A 15,061-nucleotide genomic window follows, 5' to 3' on the forward strand; every position below is an offset into this window, starting at 1 on the left:
ACAGAACACGCTATGGGGAGGAGGATGTACTCAGATCAGATGACTGTGCAATCTACTTCAATTACTAATACGTTCTGCAAAACTATTTTTCAAGTAATTACTCAGAACTCTACTATTTTAAAAATATGTGTGCTTAAGAAATGTACAATTTTCTTTTTTTATAATAATATTTATATAATTACAAGTTGGGACAAACACATTTTTGCAGGCCCTTTTTTGTAAACAATGTTATTAGGGACAATGGAGTTCCATGACATAAACACAGCTGTCCCTTGCCGTTTCGTCTTTTCCCTAAGCACTGCATGGCTGACTCTCCAAGTAGCTGTTGAGTGCCATGTTAAGCCATGAGAGACACAGGCGTGGCCTCTGACAGCGCCCTCACATGGGACCCTCAGAGTCCCAGGGCAGCTACCTTGGCTTGAGTGAGTCACACAGATTTGTCAGCACAGGAAATCAGCAAATAAACCATCTCACAAAGAACCTTTTTTTTTTTAAAAAAAAAAAAAAAAAAGCTTATTTCTTGACTTTTTGAGAATACGAGCTGAGTGGGGTAAAAGTTTCTGATCTCAAAAATATCTTCAGGTATTTTAAAGATAATACAGTAATTACACAACAAGGAAAAAAACCTCTAGAACCACAAAGTTCAGAAAGCAAAGGCCTCTGAATCCCCAAATAAACCAAATATTCAGCTGCTCCCCACTTGGACGAGGTTCACTGACCTGCTGAGCCGCTTCTCCATTCACCAAGTGGGGCATCATGGCCACCTCCCCATTGAGCAGGGGTGGCAGTTCCAGGGGGATCTGGTCGGTCATCATCATGGTGACGTACATTCATGGAGAATTGCCCTCAACCGGCTACCTGCAAGAGAAATGCCCACGTTTACAAAAATAAAATAACATATAACAAAAGTTACCTCCCGGGCGCAATGGACGTACCCCATCTCTGTTGAAGCCCGTATGACTGTCATCACGGAAAACTGCTGCTAAGGAGCAGCAAGGACCAGGAAGTAAGCAGAACTCACTGACCAAAGCGAGGCTCCAAGCATTTTGTTAAAAACTTTACAGCTTATGAATAATGGTAACAACCCTACCCGAGAAATCTGAGGGGAAAATGAGATCGCATTTTCTAAAGTAACTATTTATGAGCAGGTCACATGCTCACCCACGGAGGCCAAAAAAGACTCAGATCCAATGAACCTGGGGTTCACAGGCAGTTGTGAGCCACCCACAATGGGTGCTAAGAACTGCACTCTGCAAAAGCAACAAGTGCCTTTAACCGCTGAGCCATCTCTCAGGCACCCGAACATCACATTTCGAGATGGCGAAAATGACCAACAGAAACTAGGGTGGTAAAGACCAAGACCAAAAACACATCCCAGAAGAACCACGCTTGCCGTTAGCAGAAAGCTCTCCCTCTCATTAAAATCAAAATAACATTCAGAAGCTTTTAATGCAACGAGCAAACAGAGATGGATACATACACTGAAGTCTCCGACTTAGCCATTAGCTTGATGATCAGTGCGGTGGTTTGAGTATGAATGGCCCCCCTAGACTCCTGTTTGAATGCTTGGCTCATAGGGAATGGCACTATTAGGAGGCGTGGCCTTGGTGGAGGAGGTAGGGAGGAAGTGAGTCACTGTGGAGGTGGGCTTTGAGGTCTCATAAGGTCAGGCTAGGCCTAGCCTGGCAATCTCTTCCTGCTGCCTGTGGATAAAGATGTAAAACTTGCAACCCTTCTGCAGCACCACGTCTGCCTACAAGCCGCCATGCTTCCTCCCATGATGATAATGGACTACACCTCTGAACCTATAAGCCAGCCTAAATTAAATGTCTTCCTTTATAAGACTTGCTGTGGCCGTGGTGTCTCTTCACAGCAATAGAACACTGACTAAGACCGAAATAACAGAAACCTTGACTAGACAATCAACCATGGTCTGTCTCTCCTGGATCATTTCTTTGGGTTGAACATACAGGATCTCCTTTCTCAGGAACATGTTGGGCCCTTCTGTATCTGTCACACGCCAGCCAGTGGGCTCAAAAGCAGATTTCCTTGTTTCCACAGAATAAATAAAATTCACACTATTATTCAAAATAGCACAAAGGTTTTTTTTTTTTCTTTCCAACCATAATTGCACCTTCCTCTGTAGTCAGCTTGACAGCACAACAGGAAGAAAAGAACAGTAAATTCCTAGAGGATTGTAGCCTGCTCCATAAAAAGTATTCCTGTATTCATCCACTGTGGCATGAAAAGGCTAGCAACATGAAAAATGTGTGTGTGTGTGTGTGTGTATCACACATGCCCAATTTTAAATGATTTCAGAAACAAATTTAAAGGCTAAAGTTTTATCATTCATAAAAATTCCTTCAAATTTTTATATTCATAGCAATTTTGACTAATGAATATCTTACTGTTAATGGTCCAGTCAGTCCAAATGCAACAGAAATTCCTGAGTAGCTGTCTTGGATTTGTACTGGATAAGTAAGGTAGAAACAAAGTATTTGTTTTCGTTACTGAGTACCTCCATTCTGAACATTACACTCGGCTTCCCCTTCATCTTGCCTACAAAAAGCTCCCTCCCAGAAGCATCTAATAATACCCAAAGGCCACCCAAGAGATGTTTTTATTTTAAATAGGCAAATTTTTATACTATCCATTATAACTCCATATGGAGAAACTCCTTATTTGAGAACCTGACAAGGAAGCCCTGTCCCAATAGGGGAAGTACATTCCCTAATAACAGGTCTTATAATCCAGCGTTAATGGTACTGTTCTGCTATTTTTGTAGAATGGTTTCTCAGCTCCTAAGCAAATGAAAATAGAGCCCACAGCCAAGGTGGTCTAGCCTGAATCTCCTACACTAAAACCAAGATAAGCCTCAGACACTGTCACCACTTAACTGTGTGGTTTCAACCGCCTGCCAAGTAAGGAACACTCCTGCCCAGGTCTGTTATGTCCTAATACATTTAACTTCACCCACTTTGAAAGGACAAGATGCTACTTCTTCCTCAAATGCACCTGTTTCTTCAGTGTAATATTTCATTTGATGTTTCTCAAGAAGTGTATGCTGGGACTGGGGACACAGCTCCATCAGCAAAATGACGCTGAGCCAGCATGAGGACCCCCACACATGACACTGCCCAGGGTGGCTCCCACATAATCCCAGTGCTTGGGAGGTGGAGACAGGAAGATACCAAGGGCTCACTGGCCAACCCACTGAGCCCAATCAGTGAGCTCGGGCGAATGTGGAGACCCTCTCTCAAAACACAGAAACAAACACACAAGGTGATGGCATCAGAGGACAAACACAGAGGTTCACTAATGCCTCATCTGCGTGAATGCATGTGTGCACACACACATACACAAACACATACATACATACATGATCACACATATACATACATGCACACAAACACACATACATATATACAAACACACACATACATACACACACACGGAAACATACACATACACACACAGAGGCTAGAAATGCAAGTTGGCTTACAGACAATAATGTCTGTTGGAGTCTTGCTTGCTTTAAGAAGTACTCTCCGTAGAAAGACCTGGAGGGGACAGGAGCTCCACAAGGAAAGCAACAGAACCAAAAAATCTGGGCACCGGGTCTTTTCTGAGACTGATATTCCAACCAAGGACCATTCAGGGAGATAACCTAGAACCCCTGCACAGATGTAGCCCATGGCAGCTCAGTCTCCAAGTGAGTCCCATAGTAACGGGAATAGGGACTGTCTCTGACATGAACTGATTGGCCTGCTCTTTGATCACCTCCCCCTGAGTGGGGAGCAGCCTTACCAGGCCACAGGGGAAGACAATGCAGCCAGTCCTGATGAGACCTAATTGACTAGGATCAGAAGAAAGGGGAGGAAGACCTCCCCTATCAGTGGACTTGGAGAGGAACATGGGTGGAGAAGGGGGAGGGAAGTTGGAATTGGGAGGGCAGGAGGGAAGGAGCTACAGGGGGGATACAAAATGAATAAACTGTAATTAATAAAAAAAATTTTTTTAAAGAAAAAGAAAAAAAGAAGTACTCTCTGCTCTTTTGCATGCTTCCCTCATTCGTCCCACACAGGCACTTCGGGCAGTCACTGGAGTAAGTGATGTAGATGCTGACCCCTGCCTTCTTGCTCTTCCCCTCCACAGCAATGAGCACCAAGGTCCTCTCCCACTGGCAGCACATCTCCTAGACCATCTCCTAGGCTGAATGCAACCCGAGCTCTCTCTCTGGTCACCCAAGAAGGCAGGAGTAAACCATGACCTGACCGCTCCTCCTTGACCCAAACCTACCTGGACCTTGTAGGTCCTGGAATTCTATCATTATGTTAGGGTATAGTAAGGACAGAGGTTTTTGAGGACAGAAAAGAGCGTGCTGGGGGAATGGCTCCTTAATCAGGCTCTGATGGCAGTTACTTATGCTCACTGGTCCAACACTGTCTAAACTGGAGTTGGTCTCAAATGCAAAATTCAAAGTATTATCTTGCTACAATGTATCATTATTTCTTCTATAGGTTCCGGCAGTAGTAGCAGATCGGGAGGCTGGATAACAAGTTTTAACTAGATACAAAATTCAAGTATTCCAGGTCTCCTAGGAACAAAGAATAACGGGGCACCAACAATTCTAACAATGACAATTCCAGTTTTAAAATACTTCTGGTTCTCTTACTGTTGAATAATAAGACCCGCTTTCAACATGACACAACCTATGCCATTAAGTTACAGTACTCTCACACCCAAAGTAGTGTTAGATTCCAAGTCCTACAAAAATGGGATTAAAGAGACCCAAAGACAACTCCTGCAGGACACCCTCTGACTTCCACATGGCTCACAGCTCGTGTGCGCATGCACACACAAACACACATACACACAAGAGAGAGAGATTTCATACATAATACGTAAGATTTTACACACACACATAAACCAGACTACCTCCAACAGAATATGAGGTAACAGACTGGTAGAGGAGGCAGCCGCGCAGCCAACATTTAAACAGCCATTTCTGCGCTCTGCGAGCACACACGGGACATTTATCATCTGATAAGAATGCAAGGGAAATGTGGAAACCATAGTCAGTTATCTCCAGACACTTAACAAGGCGGCCACCTAGCAAGCTGCTCCTCCAAACTACCCTAGAGCAGAAACAGCCTAGCACCATAAACCGCAGAGAGAACAGGACAGGCAAGTAGGGACTGTCAAAGAATGAACGCAAAGGTAGAAAAAGAAAGCATGCGAGTGGATATGCAGTGGTGTCTTTCTGGTGGGAGACTTGCTATCCAGCAGGACTCATTTGTAATGATCTGGGGTCTGAATTACTGATCTTCCTTACCACACAGCAAGCACACCATACATGTTTTAATAAAATGCACCTGGGGCCATGGTGGACAATGGTAAGAGCAATCATAAGAAGGTGGCCTGCCTGCGAATTTCTGTAGCATTCTAGCCTGAGGTACGCAAAGAAACTCACCTCTGCTTCGAAGTGTTTTGTTTTTGTTTTTTTTTTTTTGTTTTTTTTTTTTTTTTTTTTTTGGTTTCTTCGTCTGTCTTGTCTGTCTGACTGTCTGTCTTATAAAGACAAGTTCTGGCTATGTAGCACAAGCTGGCCTCAAACTGTAAATCACAAACATCGTACCACCACACTTGCTCCTGTGAGTTATTACACCTAGTCTCTCTGTGTCCTATATCCCAGGCCCATGCTACACACACACACACACACACACACACACACACACACACACACACACAAAATCATTGATAACTTTCTCTGTAATCTCAGAACTATACTGTAAATTTGGTGTCTGGAACTTCCTTGGTGTCTGCAAACCCAACAGTCAGTTCCATATACAAAAGAAGAATGGTCTTTTCTGGGTGAGGCCTCAGAAACTCCACTATATACCTTAAAACACCATCTTCCTTGCCCGTGGCTCCCTTATCCGCCTCAAGGATAACTAATGTGTACTCGTTGGGAAAGGAAGCCTAGAATTGATGTGTACCTCAGCTGGAGAGTCTCAAGAGTGGAGCAGTCAATTAGTTCCTTGGCCTTCTGCCCAAGAGATATGGATCTGAGCTGGGCGAATCTACCTTAGGACGTACATATTTGAGTCAAAGAGGCACCACCTGCACAGGCTCTGTCCACAGGAGAACTCACAATCCTTGAGACCACTAACCTTTGCATGCTATGAAACCAACCAGAAAAGATAAACAGGAAAAGGATTGCATCTACAATAGACTCTTCTAATTTGCTGAAGTCTCCCCTCGTGCACACACACAGTCCTCCAAGGCTCCCTCTTCTATTTAACTCTTTACCTAGACTTCCAGCTCTAAGAATTTGGTGACAACCACAGGCTCTCACAACCTCTCCCCATAACCACACAGCAAAACACTAAAGCCACAAGCGCTTTGTGCCTGACCAGTTCTGTTCTGAATGAAAGGGGCAGACGCCACGTGATCCCTTGTGGCTCACAGCCATTCTCCATGGAGAGCAAATCCCTGGTTCACTGCTGGCAAGGCTACACCCCGCCATTAGCTCCTGAGCTACAAGGCGGAGGGTGGGGGGAGGCATTCTAGAAATGAAAGAAACAGCTCTTCACTATTATAATTAATTCCTTAAAAAAAATTATTCTAAAATAATCTCAAAAAGGGGTGCCAGTCTCTCCATCTCTCTAGGCATTTGGTTTGGTACTTTTCCTTCTTTCTTTGATTGCCTTCCTTCAAGTCTGAAAAGATATTTTGGCCCTACTCTATGAAACATAAAAGCCAAATTCATGAAAAACCTGATTTGCAGGAGAGAACTACTGCTCCATCTCCAGAGGCCAGAGGAGCAACTATATACCAGGAAGAATGTGCTTCTTAGAAGCCAGCGCTCTAATTGCTGCTGGGAGTTCTTAACGTCTGTGAACCTGGCCTTCAATTTAGTAACAAAATGTCCTGATCCTCACTCAAGTGGGCCAATGACCCAAATTTCCTTACATTAATTCAAGATGTGACTTAGCAGTACAGTACACAAATTAGTTTCAGATGAGAAGAGACAGAGCAACAGAACCGCACCAAAAGGAACAAAGCAAGCCCATCAGAACGCCAGGAGCAGGGCCAGGGTGCTTTATGGGAGATGAATGTCTAGAGCTAGCACTGCCAAGCACAGGCCCAGCCGGCATGCTCACCTTACCAGAACCCAGAGCAGGCACGATGCGCTGACTTCTACTCCAGGGAGCACGGGGGCAACTGTGTCAGTTTGAACTTTCGCGTTCACGGCCTAATTTCAATGCATCTTTTTTTTTTTGCATTCTATATGCCTGCGTGGTGTGTGTACGTGTGTGGATGCTTGTTCAAATAGATGCAGACACACATGCACAACTGTGTACACGTGGGTGTGTGGGTGTGTAGAGAGACTGGTTATTGAGTCAGGGTTTTTCACTGAACTTGTAGCTTGAAAATTCCAGCTGGTCCATCTCACTCACTAACTTTGCCCATGCATCCTGCCTCTGTCTCCCCATCCCACAACTTTGCTTTCTAAACCTATCAAGCATGCGGACCTAAGAGGAACTTGTACAAACCTCAAAGTTCGTCCTTCAAAAGTCACTAATGTTAACTTTGAGTCCTCATATTCCATACAGCTAGTGTCTTTTCCAATAAAAACAGACTAAATAGACACTATCAGACTAGCTAAATGCCATGGAAATATTTGAATTCTACATGCTTGTTCTGTAGTCTAAAGAGGATATTGCCATGGGCTCGCTCGCTCGGAAAATTCATCACAGCTTGATTCAGATTTCACGAAAGACTCCTCTACTAAAAATACCAATCGAAGCCAAGTGAGGCAATACACGCCTGCAGTCCCGGCCACTCGGTGATCAGCCAACACAGTGGTACAGCATTTAAAAAACAAACAAACAGATCAGTCTTAACAGCGAAAGCAGCACAGATCAAATTTCTGAAAACTATTAATGCTCTACCAGAAAAATGCTCTCGCTTTCTAACATGAAAAGGGGCTTTTCTAACGGTTCTGGGAAACGTGAAGTATGCGTCGGGTCAAATGATGTTTGGAAACTGTGAAGTCGTCAGAAGCTGGGAGAGGGACTGTGCTGCTGGGTGGGGGAGGGCTGTGCTGTTGTTGATGGGGAAGTTAGGGAGGCTATTAAGGAATTACTATAGCGTGTATTATCTTTTAAACTAATTTAACCATGAGATGACTGGGGTTTTACAAGGGATTGCAAGACTGGCTTCTAAATCACTTCCAACAGAAAAACAAAACCTAATAAAACTAAGTTATGACAGACATTTGTGTAGCTGATTTGTGTGTTTATGTTGTAGTTGTAGTGAAAAAAAGAAAAAAACTGACACAGAGAGTAAAGAAAAGGCTGAACTGGGGGCTGGAGACATGGCTTAGGGGTTAAGAGCACTGGGTTATTCTTCCAAAAGTCCTGAGTTCAATTCCCAGCAACCACATGGTGACTCATAACCATCTACGATGAGATCTGGTGTCTGCTTCTGGCTTGCAAGCACACATGCAGGCGGAATACTGTAAACATAAATAAATATAAATCTTAAACAAACAAACCAAAAAAGCAGACTGCACTGGGGAGCCTCTCCCATTCAGATGGTGGCTACTGTCAGTCATGTGGACTGACAACTTCCTAACAGCACTCTTCCTTCCTTCTCTTTCTTAGCCAGCTTCAGAAGAGGGCCTATGAACTAGCAAGGCAGCCTTCTGTACCCTGTCCTGCAATAGATGCTGTCAAGCACCGTCTTCTACTCCACTTCCCTCTTCCCTTCTCTACCTCACACTGGTTTTGAAAAGTAACCCCTTGACTGCTGATTCCAGACCTGGAAACCCTGAAGATGCTATCATTCCTACCAAGCCTTTCAGCAAAGCTAACCGGGATTTTTTTTTTTTAATGTAGTTTTTATGCATGAGTGTTTGGCTTGCGTGTATGTTTGTGTACCACATGTGTGCCTGGTGCCTGAGGAGGTAGGAAGAGGACATCAGGTTCCCAGCAACAGGGTTTTGAATGATTATGTGCCAACATGTGGTTGCTCGGAATAGGAATGGGTCTTCTGCAAGCACAGGGGCTCTTACTCACCAAGCCATCTCTCCAATCCCCTAACCAGGGTTTGTTGTTATTGCTGCTGCTGCTGTTTTAATCTAACAACTATGAAAACAGCAACAGAACTGACAGAGGGGAATGGGGATTAAAACAACATGGAAACAAACCAAAATCTCCGCTTACCTCCAAAATCCTAAGAGCACATAGCTATTTTGACCACTACCCTGCATCTGAAAAATAGAGCTTCTCTTTCCTTTCCCAGGAGCGCTACACTTATCAGCACAGTGGCTACCATGAGCCCGATGTGTAGGCACAGCCACCGGTCACAAAAGCCCAGAGATGGTTCGCTGAATGGCCTTGCATTAAATCTCTCCTGTATACTCTGTGTGACCATGAGGAAAGGTATTTGGTACAGGTAAATGCTCTCCCTTTGTTGCTTGGGAAACCAAACTAAATAGTTGGAAGGAAAAGGAAAAAAGACATGGAAAGAATGGAGGAGGAGGGAATGCTAACTGAGTTTTCCCCCATGCTCCACTGTTGAAAGCAGCTCAAAGGACCAGTTTGGGAGGAAGAGGAAGACAGGAAGGGAGGAAAGTTAAGAGGGAGAGAGGCAGGGAGGGAGGCCTGATAGGGAAGCTGCCCCAACACTGCCTACTAGAAAACATGAGTTCTAATCTGGGGCTTAGCAGTAATGGACTCTATAGGTGAGCAATTAATTTTGTCTTTTATAAAGTAACAGAATTAGAGATGAGCCTTCAAGTTCCTTTCTGGTCTTAAGAGACTGTATTTTTTTAGCACCAATTCCCTGCCATGCTTACTTAACACAGATTAAAATAAAGCTGGAATCAAAAGGAGAATCTGAAAACTTACTGTCTTTCTTACTCGTTTGGGAGTGGCTTCGGCCTCCTTATTAAAGGGGAAGAAGAACTTGAGTAGAATGATGAAAAAGCAAAACGCACATTGTGCCGGCAGTTGCTGTGTTTTTATGCCAATGAAATCTAATTTTACAGCTGGGCTCTGCACTGTGCAAGAGAGACACTTGCCATGGCTTGCCACTTGAATGAAGGAAGGGGAGGTGATAATTGTTCATGCAGAAAAACCTCTTGAGACATGAGCAGTACCTAGAGGTATGTGCCCAGCTGGTTGGTTGAGGCACGAAGAGTCTGGAATTTGCCTTCTTGTCTGATATGCGTTCATTAGTGAAGTCAAATCACAGCTGTCTGGAAAAAAAATCTTAACCTTAAAAACACTCCGTCTTTTTGCATCCAACTAGAGCTTTGACAGAAATCCTGTGAAATGGAGTTCTTTCCATTAACGTAGCACGATAGCACATCAAAATGAATGACAAGCCGCAGAGAGCTTCCTGTTCCAATGCTGAGAGAAAGAGAGGGAAGCTAACGAGCTGACCATGCACACCCTATCTTCAGAAGTCCAGAGATCCATAGGTGTGGGCTTCGAACAGAATCTAACAGGCCTAATGTCCTAAGTCCCAGCCTGGGTACTAGAGGGGTCAGGACAGTGCCCACAGATGCTGCTTCTTGTAACTTGGCTTTAATACTTTTACGTGGCTTTGCTTAAATCATGCACAGTGTAGTCATGGCAGAACCCACAGAGTTACTTGGGAAAAGTACTAATTTCAGGAGGAAAGAAAGTCCAAATATAAGTCTCCATTAATATACAGAGGTTGCTTTCATAGCACCCTGCACACACCAAACCTTTACGGAAAAAATTACATCACTACATACACACAATCTCAGGACCTCAAACCCATATCTCACATAAGTAGCAACTCAGTTCTGCAAATATTAGCCGAAAGGGGAAAGGGGCTTATCTACAGAAAAAGTTTACCAAAGGTCTGTTTGCTCTCTTCGTTGTTTTCAAATGGTGTTTAAGCAAGGTTGCTGGCATAGTCAGACATTTTCATTGGAACACCTAGATTCCAGGTCTCCTCATACCACAGCAACTCTCACACCCCTCCCTGACAGCCCAAGGATAACAGCCTAGCATCACAAGAAAACATTCCAGAACTATGAGCCCTTCTCCCAAGCTCTCAAGCCAACTTGGCTGCATATTTTTTTTCAAAGGGTGACAGTAACTGAAAACATGAATTTTCAGTGAAATGTGAAATTTCGTGTATATTTCCTTACACTCTTCTCCAGGGAGCAGTATAAGGAAAGTCAGATGAGGGCAGTCTGAGAGCCACCTTGAAAGCCTGATAGAGGCGGGCGGGGCTGGGAGGCAGGGAGGGGGTCTGAAACTCTGCATTCCCTCCCAGCCCCAGCACATGCCTCAGGCAGACCCAGCATTCCTGGTACCCTGAAAGCACTTACACAGGCCCCACTGAACCTCAGGTCTCTGAGCACTTCTGCAAAGGCTCCCTGACGCTCGGTCTCTCTACGTATAGAATGGGTAGTTGGTTCTCAGACACATGACTCCCACACTGCTTCATATGAGCATCTCAGTATCTCCCTGGGTACTAACCAAGCATAGCATCCTTTCACAGGGAAGGAGAGGAGTCTTGTGAGCAGAGGCAGTGGCTTGCTTTCAGGAAGGGGCTGGAGGCTGTCTGAGCATCGATCACACTAGTTCCATGGGGCCTCACAACACTGGTATGAATGGCCAGCACTGTTTACATGACAACTAAGTCCCCGCCCAGGAGAAGCAGATGGAGGTACACGTGGCAGTGAGCCAGGGCTCTCAGAGAGCTCTGGGAACATGGACACTCACGACAGAGCAAAGCTGGATGAGCGGACAGTAAAATGAGTAAACTGTTGAGTTTTGACGATCAGATGCAACGAGCCTAATGACAAAACTAGAGAGTGTCAAAGGTTTAAGTTCCAAAGAAGGCAAGGAGAGCTACATCTCTCCACCCTAGCCCTTCTGCAAACACAAATGGCTCAGGCTCGGGTGAACCACTTCCAAGACACAGTTCATCATTTCACATCACACTTTAAGACACCCTGAAGAGAGTTAAGCAACTCTGTCACACAGTCACTTAGCTCAGATGGCTGGAATGGAGAGCAGAGGATGGAGAAACACTCAGAGGTGAAGGTACCGGTTTCTACCTGAAGTCAATCCCTGCAACCAACACAGAGGAAGGAAAGGACCAAATCTAACCTCCGTAACACACACTCCCTCACATACACATGCTCACACCACACCACACACACTCACACACAAACACACATAACCATACACACTCACGCAAACATTTACACACTGACACACACTCATACTCATACAAACACTTACATACACATACAAACTTACATACTCACACATACACACTCACACAAACCCATACACCTACACTCTCAAGCCCATACACACACACTCATACATCCACACTCTCAAGTACATACATACACACTCTCAAGCACACACACATCTCACACCTATTCATACACATCCACTCCAGACATCCACAGACACACTCACACATATACTCACATACACAATAAAATGTAATAAAGCTTAAAAAAAAAAAAACAACTTAAAAGCAGAGAAAAAAAAACAGAAATCAATTATGAAGGACGGAAGTGGCCCTTCGGTGAGGAGGGAGGGTGCCATGATTAAGCACAGAAGCAAACTGACTTTACAGGAGGGGTGGCTTGGCGAGAGAGCGGCTGCTTCAGAGGGTGGTCAGGGCTTTGCTACAGCAGTTTTTGAGATTCTGTTGTTTTTAAGGCCTTTTATCCAGTAGGTAGAAAAAGAACCTTGGATTACTTTTCTTGGTAAGAAACAAAACGCTAACCATATGCCCAACAGGACTTAGCCAAAAGGCACACTCTAAAACACCATCAATGGACCTGACCAAAGACACTCAGCCGCTGCCTAACAAATACCACCGAGTGCCAGGCCCTGGTGTAGGAGTCTAGAATAAAGGCAAGAGGTTAAAGAGCACTGTGGTGAAACACTATCTGGGATTAGGTAGGAACAAATCCACACCAGGCACTCCTGGCAAAACTCCACGCATGTCTGCCGACCTCCATTCTGTCTGCGGCCTTTCATCTGTAGGCCCCATTGTCTAAATTTGGTTTCCCAGCTGTGGCCTCTTTACTATCCTTGAAATCTGACAGGTGTTGAAAAGGTAAAGGTCCTCAGAACATGGCCCTGCCTTAATCTTCATTTTAAAATAATATTTTTTTATTTGTAATTATGTGTATGTGTGCATGTCTGTGTGCAGGTGTGCACACATGAAAGCTGGTGCCCACGGATTTTGGATCTCCCGGAGTTAAAGGAAGTTGTAAGCCGCTCCACACGGGTGCTGGGAACTGAGCTCGGGTCCCCGGCAGGAGCGGTGAGGCGTCTCTAAACCACTGAGGCATCTCCCCAGCACCACAGAGAAGACTTTCCTTTCCCAGAGCCTTGACACCCACCAGCCTGGCTACTGTATCTCCCATCCCGCGTCAAAGAGGCTTCCTTGTGCAACCAACGGGGCCTACTATAGAGATCCACGACTTGTCAAAACGGAGAGTCCCTGTGCTTGCCCAAGCTCAACTGGTACTTCTGCAGTGTAAAATGGCATCCCTCTTCCCCCTGCCACCAGACTCACACCCGCCGTCTAAAGCAGAGATCAACATCGCAGATGCCAGGACGGCTAACACTGTGTGCTCATGACTCGCTAAGAGCCTTACCTGACAGGTCTCCGCACCCCCACCAGCCACTCACTCGAGCCCATCTGAAATCCTGCACCGATTTCATTCAGTATTGCATAGGGTCACTCCTCTATTTCTATCTACCAAAAAAAAAAAGCAAAGCTTTCCTGAGGCATAAAGAGAACTCTTCAGACAAGAACCTCAAGTTCAAACAGACAGAATGAGGAGGAAGACATTGAAATTCACTTCCTAAAGTAGTGAACTAGCAAAAGTCAAAATACAGCACGGCAAACAGACGTGCATTCAGCAAACTCGCTGTGGACGAGAGACTTCCCTTTCATTTTTAAAAATAGATTTAACGGGCATATTAATTTTCCATGGCCACTATAAATAAGTGGAACTCCAAAATATCTTTCTTTGCAAAGGGCTTTTTGCCAGGCACTGTTCGCCTGACCCCAAGTGGAACGCGCATTTACGTTGCCCAGAAGCCCTGTGGGAACCACTTCTCACAGGCCTCCCATTCAAAGGCCGGCTGCACAATAGGTGCTCACACAGGAAGCAGGCATTCGGCACCGAGCACCTCCACAGTTCCACACAACTCCCCAAGGTCGCTGGATGGTGAGTCACTCCAAAAGCCCTGCTCACAAGCCCCGGCTGCCTTCCCTTCTGGGCCAACAAAGCAGGTGTTGTTCACTGCCATTCTCCAGAATCCCTCCCAAGGTAAGAGCAGAACTGTGGAAGGCTCACTTCATTTTCTAGATAAATCTCTCAAAGCATCATTTTGCTTAATTAAAACACACACACACACACACACACACACACACCAGACCTAGGAAGCTAACTCAGTCAGTAAAATGCTTGAGGATGTAGGCTTGATCCCCAAAACCTAGCCTAGTTAGTGAGTTGTAAGCCAGAGACCTCACCTCAAAAGGTGGACAGCCTTGAGGGGCAACACCCAAGGTCATCTCTGGCTTCCCCATGCATGTGTGCACAGACACATGCACCAAAACAAATAAACAAATAAAATAAAATTTAATTGAGAAATTTAAAGCCCTAAGCCATGAAATTATTTTCTGAAGCACAATAAAATAGAACACTCTGAGGGAGCGATTCTGTTTCAGAGATGTTTCAGTATGTAATAGTATGTACTAGGCAATCAAAACTGCGGTGCCTGAAAAGTGTGGCTTTTTAGGCCCTGGCCACTTGTCTTTGACAGCAAAGCAAAAATCATAATCATCATGTTACTTCAGTTAGGAAGGCACTAAATAAATAAATAAATAAATAAATGAATGAATGAATGAATGAATGAATGAATGAATGAATGAATGGATAAATAAATAAATGAATAGATAGATAGATAGATAGATAGATAGATAGATAGATAGATAGATAGATAGATAGATAGATAGATAG

The 15,061-nt window shown here is 44.6% G+C and overlaps 1 protein-coding gene across 6 annotated transcripts in view; it reads right to left on the bottom strand.

Moving 5' to 3' along the window:
- Fndc3b (fibronectin type III domain containing 3B) overlaps positions 1-15,061 on the bottom strand; it is a 296,408-nt gene that overhangs the window by 222,739 nt on the left and 58,608 nt on the right. For all 6 annotated transcript variants that reach the window (XM_055625918.1, XM_055625922.1, XM_055625916.1 and 3 more), the window contains exon 2: positions 720-858. In XM_055625918.1, coding sequence (XP_055481893.1) covers positions 720-830 — 111 coding nt within the window. In that variant the 5' untranslated portion in view covers positions 831-858. The remainder of the gene's footprint in view (positions 1-719; positions 859-15,061) is intronic.

The sequence above is a fragment of the Psammomys obesus genome, unplaced genomic scaffold, assembly GCF_907164565.1.
Source record: "Psammomys obesus unplaced genomic scaffold, mPsaObe1.curated_primary_1811, whole genome shotgun sequence".
NCBI classification, from domain to species: domain Eukaryota; kingdom Metazoa; phylum Chordata; class Mammalia; order Rodentia; family Muridae; genus Psammomys; species Psammomys obesus.